Source organism: Anomaloglossus baeobatrachus, chromosome 2 (assembly GCF_048569485.1).
Source record: "Anomaloglossus baeobatrachus isolate aAnoBae1 chromosome 2, aAnoBae1.hap1, whole genome shotgun sequence".
Classification (NCBI taxonomy): Eukaryota; Metazoa; Chordata; class Amphibia; order Anura; family Aromobatidae; genus Anomaloglossus; species Anomaloglossus baeobatrachus.
The window spans coordinates 734,137,099-734,147,665 of NC_134354.1; the positions used below are offsets into that span (position 1 = coordinate 734,137,099).

Sequence of the window (10,567 nt, forward strand, 5' to 3'; positions counted from 1 at the left end):
CTATATGTATACAGCATTATATACAATGTTGGCCTGTTTCTTTTATATATTATGTCTTCATCAAAGATCAAAGCATGTACTTTGCTATTATTTCTAATAATAATAATATTTATTCATTTATATATTTATATAGCGCTAAAAAAAATTGTTTAAAAGAACAGAGAGTCCTCAGTGGTTGATACCTTTTAATGGCTAACTGAAAAGATGGTAATAATTGCAAGCTTTCGAGACTACTCAGGTCTCTTCATCAGCCCTCAGTGGTTGATACCTTTTAATGTCCTCAGTGGTTGATACCTTTTAATGTCCTCAGTGGTTGATACCTTTTAATGAGAAGTGTCTTTACTTCCATAAAGATGCGGTACATTGTACATGTACCGCATATATAGCGCTATTAATTCCACAGCGCTTTACATACATTGGCATATATTTACTTGTATTAGCAGTATTTCTCTCCCAATCTTTATGTGACAGGGCAGTACTGACCCCAGCATCTGCTGTTAATAGTAATTAGATAAAGCAAACTACATGCAACTCATTGAAGTAGCAGTGCACTCCCCTCCAACATGGAGTCACAATATCTGCATTCCCCATCTGAGCATGCTCACTGCCCTTAAACATGGCACCTTGAGCTCATCTAACAGAACACTGCGCATGTGCAGTGCCCACACCACCCCTCCAGGCTCATCATCTAACGGTATCCTGGCCCCTCTGTGATGGGTGCAGCCCCAGGAACTCCCAGATTCACTTCTCAAACATGATCCTCAGTTGTCACAGGAGACTGGAAGGACTCACAGCCTGGAGGACTGGAGGGAAATGCAAACTGTGTCTTTAAGGGGGAAGCATGAAGGGGGAGCTATAGCTTCTGCTGCATTGAACTTGTTTGGATCTGTTCCTGGTGCAGCACAAGCCTTGCAGCACTATGTAGGGAAGCTGCTGACTTTACAGGAGAGGAGCAGAGAGATCCCCTACAGCAGCCGGTCCCAGGGCTCCAGACCCTAAATCTGCAGTCTCAGGGGGCTTCTAACTCCTTTGTAGCATGTGAGTATCATCTCCCTCCTCTGCTCCTTCCTCATTTTCTAGCCATCACCTTCTGAATCACTGTAGATTGCATTTTATTTGTTGTTTTTGCTCTCGTTACATTTTATTTGTTGTTTTGATCTTGTTTACCTTTTTTATTGTTTTGATCTTGTTGCATTTTATTGGTTTGCTCTTGTCCATTGTATTTGTTGTTTTTGCGCTTGTTACATTTTCTATGATGTTACTGCTCTTGTTGGATTTTATTTATTGTTTTGCTCTTGTTGTATTTTATTGTTTTGATCTTGTTGCATTTAATTGTTTTGATCTTGTTGCATTTAATTGTTTTGATCTTCTTGCATTTAATTGTTTTGATCTTGTTGCATTTAATTGTTTTGATCTTGTTGCATTTTATTGGTTTGCTCTTGTTTTTGTATTTGTCGTTTTTGCTCTTGTTACAGTTTATATGATGTGTTTGCTCTTGTTACATTGTATCTGATGTCTGCTCCTCTGGAGAATTTCAGGCATCTTTGCATTTCTCTCTTGCTCTTTGCTGCTCATTGAATGGATTCTTAGCTGGACCCAGAGTTTGCAGTCACAGCACATTTCATCAGGGACAATGTTCCATTTTATAGAGTTAATATTATATGATGTGCACTGTGTAGCAAATCATACATTTGCCAGCTCTGCTCTTTGGAAAAACTTCATGTGTGTGAGGCCTTAGACTGTGCAATGCCTGGGCACCCGACACACCCCATGTATGTCCCTAAAGTCTGCCTGAGCTCAATGGACTATTGTCAATTCTTGTGTGAATCCTGCCATGTCATATAAGTCTAGGATCCAGGCACTGCCTGTATTTTCCCTTCAGAAGGATGGTGGCTCAGTGGTTTTACTGTAGCTTTGCAGCTCTGGGTTTCTGGGTTCAAGGACATCATCTTCAAGGAGTTTGTATGTTCTCCCCATGTTTGTGTGGGTTTCTTCCGAGTTCTCCACTTTCCTCCCACACTACAAAGACTGATAGGGAAGTTAGATTGTTGTGAGCCCCAATGGGTACAGTGATGATGATAAAGCGCGGTGGAATTAATAGCGCTGTATAAATGAATAAATATTATTATTATGTCTGTACAGCGCTGTGGAATATGATGGCGCTATATAAGTAAAGCATAATAAATAATAATATGATGGACTGGATACGGCTCTTCCACTCTATAGTGCCTATATAGGGCCTATTGAGCCAGGATACTGGGCTTGCAGTTTGCGTATTATTCCTATACTATTATTGATATATTATTATTATGATTATTAATAGTATACTATTATTATTAATATATTATTATTATATATATATAACATTTTATATATATATATATATATAATATTATTATTCAAATCTCTCTCTCTCTCTCTCTCTATATATATAATGTATCTATATACATATCTATATATATATATATATATATAAAATTATTATCCTTGGGATTGGTAATCAATGTCTGATTGGCCGAGGACTGCCACCCTGCACCCCCACAGCTGTTCTCACTGCCACCGACAGCAGCTGGTGACCAGAAATGCTCAGTTCTGGAGCTATCCTGTCAACTGATAGCGGCAGTAGCCGGGTACTGCACATCCGCCTTCCACTCAAATCAATAGGAGGTGGATATGCAGTACATGGCCGCTATTAGAAGACGGAGCAGTTCCGAAAATTAGAATTTCCAGCTGCCTACACCGGGAACAGCTGGACATTGGGGGCGTGAGGTGTGGGACCCCAGCCTATCAAACATTGATGACCTGTCCTAAGGATAGGCCATCAATGTAAAATTAGTGGACAACCCCTTTAAACTCTATACTTAAAGTCTAAGAAATAGATCATAGAGTCTAGATAAACCCAATCAAGCATGATGGACAAGGATATAAAAAGTGCAGTCTGTATTAGTATAGAAGTACATAATGGACAAAAGTAGAAGACTTGCAGTCCATATCACTCCAAACAGAGCAGGATGGACCCTGATGCAAAACTCTTAAGGGGGGCTTTACACGCTACGATATCGTTAATGTTTGGTCGCCGGGGTCAAGTTGTTAGTGACGCACATCCGGTGTCATTAACAATATCGCAGCGTGTAATACTTACCAGCGACCTTAGGCGACCTCAAAAATGGTGAAAATCGTTCACCATGGAGAGGTCGTCCCAAAGTAAAAAATCGGTAAGGGTTGTTTAGCGTTGTGGTTCATCGCTCATGCGGGCAGCACACATCGCTATGTGTGACACCGCATGAGCGAGGACCGTCTCCTTACCTGCCGCCGGCCGCAATGAGGAAGGAAGGAGGTGGGCGGGATGTTACGTCCCGCTCATCTCCGCCCCTCTGCTTTGATTGGCCGGCCGCTTAGTGACATTGCGGTGACGTCGCTGTGATGCCGAACGTCCCTCCCCCTTGAAGGAGGGATTGTTCGGCAGTCACAGCGACGCCGCCGAGCAGGTATGTGTGACGCTGCGTAGCGATAATGTTCGCTACGGCAGCGATCACAAACAATCGCATGCGCGACGGGGGCGGGTACTTACACGGTTGCTATCGCTAGAAATTGCTAACGATATCGCTACAGTGTAAAGCCCCCTTTAGTCCATACTGACTCAACAAAGCATGATAAACCAGGATAGTGATGTTTTGGTCTGTATTGCCCCAACAGGACATGACAGACAACTAGATCTTACAACAACCTGTATTATCCCACTAAATCAAGACATGCTAGAATACATACTGAGCCAACACATCATAATGGAGCAAAGCAAACAACTGTGTAAAATGTCCCCACAGAATAGAAGGATCAGGATCCAGGACTCAGTCTGCTGTCCTAACTGGACCTGCTGTCACCTACATCCAGAGCATAATACCATAGGATCTGGGGTTTGCGTTCTATACTGGCCCATGATAACTTGATCTATCCAGATCTGTCACAGTGCTGGCAGAGCTACTCGGACACTGGTCTAGTGCTCATTGTCTCAATAGAAAGAAATACTCCATTTTCCATGGCTTGCAGACTATATTTCCCCAAAGACCTTCTAAACCAAGTAAATAAAAAAACAAACAATAATTAAAAACATATCCAAATTTGTATTGATTACAAACAAATATATATACAACTACAGAAGAAGATTAAAAACACCCCATAAACCGCAAAGGAGGGGGTAGTTTTGTCAATGGTGCTGGGCCAGGTGGTCTGTCTCAGGTCCATTCATTATAGCTTCTGGTTAGTATTGGTGATTTTGTGATGCTCCATTTTGCTAGGATCTCTTTTTGATGGTTATCCTGAAAATGATGATTCTTTAGTATATTTTTTTTATATCATTGGAAAGCTAATCATTGTAACTAGTGATGAGCGGGCACTACCATGCTCTGGTGCTCGGTACTAGTAACTAGTGATGAGTGAGCACTATCATGCTCGGATGCTCAAGTACTGGTAACTAGTGATGAGTGAGGCACTATCATGCTCGGATGCTCAGTACTAGTAACTAGTGATGAGTGAGCACTATCATGCTCGGATGCTCAGTACTTGTAACTAGTGATGAGCGGGCACTACCATGCTCGGGTGCTCAGTACTAGTAACTAGTGATGAGAGAGCACTATCATGCTTGGGTGCTCGGTACTTGTAACTAGTGATGAGCGGGCACTACAATGCTCGGATGCTCAGTACTTGTAACTAGTGATGAGCGGGCACTACCATGCTCGGGGTGCTCAGTACTGATAACTAGTGATGAGTGGGCACTACCATGCTCGGATGCTCGGTACATGTAACTAGTGATGAGCGGGCACTACCATGCTCGGATGCTCGGTACTCGTGACTAGTTATGAGCGAGTACTACCATGCTCAGGTGCTCAGTACTCGTAACTAGTGATGAGCGGGCACTACCATGCTCAGGTGCTCAGTACTCGTAACTAGTGATGAGCGAGCACTACAATGCTCGGATGCTCAGTACTTGTAACTAGTGATGAGCGGGCACTACCATGCTCAGGTGCTCAGTACTCGTAACTAGTGATGAGCGGGCACTACCATGCTCGGATGCTCGGTACTTGTAACTAGTGATGAGCGAGCACTACCATGCTCGGTGATTGTAACTAGTGATGAGTGAGCACTACCATGCTCGGGTGCTCGGTACTCGTGACTAGTTATGAGCGAGTACTACCATGCTCAGGTGCTCAGTACTCGTAACTAGTGATGAGTGAGCACTACCATGCTCGGGTGTTCAGTACTCGTAACTAGTGATGAGTGAGCACTACCATGCTCGGGTGCTCGTAATGAGCAGTCGAACGCTCGAATGGGCACAACTTGTGTACCGAGTATAATGGAAATCATTGGGGGACACAAGCATTTTTCCAGGAAATCTTCCTGAAAAATACTCAAGTCTCCCTTTGACATCTATTATACTCGAGTGCTAGAGTCAAGCGAATTGCTCGTTATGAGTACTGAGCACCCGAGCATGGTAGTACCCGCTCATCACTAGTTACGAGTACTGAGCACCTGAGCATGGTAGTGCCCGCTCATCACTAGTTACAAGTACTGAGCACCTGAGCATGGTAGTGCTCGCTCATCACTAGTTACGAGTACAGAGCACCTGAGCATGGTAGTGCCCGCTCATCACTAGTTACAAGTACTGAGCACCCGAGCATGGTAGTGCCCGCTCATCACTAGTTACGAGTATTGAGCACCCGAGCATGGTAGTGCCCGCTCATCACTAGTTACGAGCACCGAGCACACGAGTATGGTAGTGCCCGCTCATCACTAGTTACGAGTACTGAGCACCCGAGTATGGTAGTGCCCGCTCATCACTAGTTACGAGTATTGAGCTCCCGAGCATGGTAGTGCCCGCTCATCACTAGTTACGAGCACCGAGCACCCGAGTATGGTAGTGCCCGCTCATCACTAGTTACGAGCACCGAGCACACGAGCATGGTAGTGCCCGCTCATCACTAGTTACGAGTAATGAGCACACGAGCATGGTAGTGCCCGCTCATCACTAGTTACGAGTACTGAGCACCCAAGCATGGTAGTGCTCGCTCATCACTAGTTACAAGTACTGAGCACCTGAGCATGGTAGTGCCCGCTCATCACTAGTTACGAGTATAGAGCACCCGAGCATGGTAGTGCTCGCTCATCACTAGTTACAACCTATACTAACCTGAAAAATGGCAGAACTGCATATCCCTCCCTTGCATAACTTCCCAATGCTGCAGCACAATAAAACTTTTGTTCTCCTGCCCTTTGTCATGGTGATGAGTATTTGGTTAGTCAGATTAAATCCTTAATCGAAGCTCAGAAATGTGTAAAGACATTAACGCTGTTTATCCAGCCAGACACTTTATCTCTGTCCTAATTACTGCTGGTTGCAGGGTTTGCTATATTCTTCTTCTAGTAGATATTATAATTAGGGCTGATCGAATACCGCAAATATTCTGCAACGCCCATATTCGCCGAATAGCTCACCACTAGTGTTGAGCGGACCCGGATCCGCAAAATCCGGATCCGCACTGTTTCAGAGCCCGATCCGAGTCCGACCACTACCCGGGATTCGGGGTGCACGATCCGGAACCTTTTTTTTTTTCTCTCTCCTCTCTCCTCTCCCTCCTCTCTCCCCGGATCCGACTCCCCATTGATTTACATGGCCGCGGATCCCGGATCGGATCTGGACTTCTACGGCAACCCGATCCGGATCCGCCGGACCCGGATTATGATCGATCCGCTCAACTCAAGTCACCACCATTCGACGATTTGCGAATATTCGATGTGCAATGTAAGTCTATGAGAAACCCGAATAGTTGCCGAAGACCAACTATTCGGGCTTCACATAGACTTACATTGCGCTTTGAATATTCGAATAGCGGTGAACTATTCGTCAGTTATTTGCAAAGCCGAATCTTTGTGATATTCAATCATCCCTAATTATAATGCATGCATTCTGGTATCAGACCCAGTTGGGACCGGGTACGGCTGTTCTTGGTGCTGGGCTATTAATATAGTCGGCTCATTCACTTCTGGCTCGGGAGATGTAAATTCTTGTGATGCCATTGTTCATAGGAGAGACTGATGTCTAATGTTAGCCAGAATTGGGGGACGTTTAAGTGTTTTATTCCCAAGTGATTATCCCTGGTGCATGTGGACATATGTTTCATTGTCTGAGTGTGTAGATAAATTCTATGACAGCTTGCTGCTGCGGTGACAATGGAAGCGTATACTTGTCAGTGCCTACAGAGGCCATAACCTTTTGGCTGGAGGGTAAAAAAGTCATTCTTAGCAGTGGGTCTTAAATGGAATCTGTCACCAAATTTCACAATACAAACTGCATGCATTAGAAAAATAGACCAGATGAGGCCGGTGTACTTATTAGAAAAATCAATGTTTAAATGGCTGTAAAATCCTTCTGATATACAAACTATGGTTTCGTCTTCAGCAGGAAATTGTGGAGGGATTATAAAAAATGAAGCAAATTTTAAGGTCATTCTGCCTTAGGTGATAAAATGCTGCATCGTGATTTTTTGGGGAAAGCCCCAGATGGATTTTTGTACTCAACTCTCCTACAGTAAAGATGTAAATGAGGGGGCAGTGTGATTTCTATTAAGCCCCTCTTCTTTTCTATGTACTTTACAAGTGAAGGCATGTCATGACTTGAGAAGATTGGTGTGACCTTGGAACAGCCTAAGTATATCCGGCAGAAAGATGAGCTGATGGTGTCTGTACCGTATGTAGATCTGTCCGTCTTCAGCGGAGAAATCCTATGGATGGAGGGTTCAGCTATTTCCATCTGCTCCAAATATCGTAGATCAGTCACGGTGTACGCTGACATTCCTTACCTATTACCACAGGACTGAGGCTTAATCACAATTCCAGAAGAATTTACAAGACGAAAAAACATTGTCAGTTTAAGTGAAGAAGAGTTCTACTTTCAAACTTAGCAATTATATATTTGTAGAATTTATGGCTTGTGCCATTACTATAAAGATGTAAGGACTTTTTTTTACCATATGCAAAATTGTTTGCATTGTGCAATAATTCCCAGTCTAGAGGAGCACTGCATGGCTTATAAGCCTCCTTACACTGGCATGTCACTCTCCATAAGGAGAAACATTATCAATTAGACCCCAGTCAGAGACCTCTCATACAGCCAAATCAGATCTTATGTTTTGCACTAAGGAGGAGCAACACTCACAAACATGTGTCTACAAATTGAGATTCTGCTTTTGCTTTTATCCTACGTCATACGACTAGGCTCGTTAAAGGGTCGACATTGATTTTTAGGATTGCTACTTGACAGTGCTAAAGTCATCTTTCTCTCTGAAGAGGTAATTTATAGATGTAATTTTGAAGAGGAGCATTACATGCCCTATAAGTCGCCTTACATGTGCATGTCACTGTCCACAAGAAGAAACGTTACCCCTTAGATATCTCTCATACAGGTCAATCAGATCTTATGCTTTGCACTAAGAAGGAGCAACACTCACAAACACGTGTGCAAATTGAGATTCTGCTTTTGCTTTTATCCTGTGTCATACGACTAGGCTTGTTAAAGGGTCGATGTTGACTTTTAGGATTGCTACTTGACAGTGCTAAAGTCATCTTTCTCTCTGAAGAGGCAATTTATAGATATAATTCTGCAAAGGAGCATTACATGGCCTATAAGTCTCCTTACACTCGCATGTCACTGTCCACAAGAAGAAACGTTACTCCTTAGATCCCTCTCATACAGTTAAATCAGACCTCATGCTTTGCATTGAGGAAGGACAACACCTCGAAACATCATATCTGCAAATTGAGATTCCGGTTGGACATTTTTCCAAAGTCATATGCCGAGGCTCAGTAAAGGGTCGATATTGACTTTTATAATTGCTACTTGCAATAGGTGACACTAGTGTTAAAGTCATCTTTCTCTCTGAAGAGGCAATTTATAGATGTAATTCTCCAGTGGAACATTACATGGCTTATAAGTCTCCTTACACTTGCATGCCACAAGGAGAAATGTTACCCCCTTAGATCAGGGGTGGGCAATTAATTTTCCCATAGAGCCGCATGAGAAATTGGGATGGTTTTAGAGGGCCGGACTAATATAATTAGCTACGTTCTACCCAATACTGTATATAGTATATACACTAGCCCTCCATAAACAAACAGTAAGTTTAACAATACAAAGATTCAATGAAAATATGGAGGTCAGTGGGAGCATATCTACTGGCCCTGGTGGCCAGTGGGGAGCATACATACTGGCCCTGGTGGCCAGTGGGGAGCATACATACTGGCCCTGGTGGCCAGTGGGGAGCAGGGGAGCATACATACAGGCCCTGGTGGCCAGTGGGGAGCAGGGGAGCATACATACAGGCCCTGGTGGCCAGTGGGGAGCATACATACTGGCCCTGGTGGCCAGTGGGGAGCAGGGGAGCATACATACAAGGCCCTGGTGGCCAGTGGGGAGCATACATACTGGCCCTGGTGGCCAGTGGGGAGCAGGGGAGAATACATACAGGCCCTGGTGGCCAGTGGGGAGCATACATTCTGACCCTGGTGGCCAGTGGAGCATACATACTGACAGTGGTGGCCTGTGGGGCATACATACTGGCCCTGGGGACGCTGAGGGCACAGGCAGGCAGCACTGCAGCAGCAGAGCCTGAGGGCTCCTCTGGCTGCCTTCTCTGAGTCCCCTGTGTGTCTGCTTCTTCTATTGCAGGCACAGGGGGACCTGAGAAGTCACAAGTGCTGCCTCTCCTGCTCTCCCCTCCTGCAGGCACTCTGCACTCTCCCTGCTGCTACTGATTCACATTACCTCCGTTTTTGAAGTGGCCGCTGTGCAGATGAGCCGGTCACATGTGAGGATCCTGGGTAGAAGGGGCAGGCAAAGGGGGCGTGGCCAGCATCGAGAGAGCAGCAGGAGGGGACAAGGAAGGCATCCGAGGAGTGTGTGTGTCCAGCATTGAGAGGGGGCGTGGACGACAGCAAAAGGGGCGTGACTAGCAGCATAGACGCCATGGAAGGCATCCAGAGACTGTGACCAGCATCCAGAGGGGGGCATATCTGGCAGTGTCGCGGGCGGAGGAGGGGACGCCGCGCTCTCCCCACTGCTCGGGTCCGGCTGCCGCGGCTGCTGCGGCCTGCTGCTGCTCGGTGGCTCGAGCGATGGGCCGGATCCCGGGGACTCGAGCGGCGCTCCTCGCCCGTGAGTGAAAGGGTGTTTTTGGGTGTGGGGATTGTTTATTGTCCGTGACGCCACCCACGGTTGTGGTGATTTGTTGACACCACCGCTGCTCTGTATGGGGATCCCGGGAGGGATGGTAATGGAGCAGCCAGTTGTTGTGTTGCCCCTCCATGGGTAGGGGTTGGTGATCCCGGGGCCCAGTGATTAGGTGGGAGATGCAGGGCTTGGTGGGCGCAGGGACGCGGGGGCAGCGCTGTGCTTTGCGGCACTGTGGTACTCACTCAGCCTGAGACGATGACACAGTTCTCGGTAAAACACACGGCTGGAAAGACGGTTCCCACGGACGGCTGCACTTGCTTTCCCCCAGTAGGTGACAGTGACGGT

The 10,567-nt window shown here is 45.6% G+C and overlaps 1 protein-coding gene across 1 annotated transcript in view; it reads left to right on the forward strand.

Moving 5' to 3' along the window:
* The first annotated feature begins 673 nt into the window (after nt 1–673).
* Nucleotides 674–10,567, forward strand: part of SACS (sacsin molecular chaperone) — a 97,280-nt gene continuing 87,386 nt past the window's right edge. Inside the window, exon 1 of the mRNA XM_075337387.1 lies at nt 674–1,038. Within this exon, the coding sequence (XP_075193502.1) occupies nt 1,037–1,038 (2 nt within the window). The 5' untranslated portion in view covers nt 674–1,036. The remainder of the gene's footprint in view (nt 1,039–10,567) is intronic.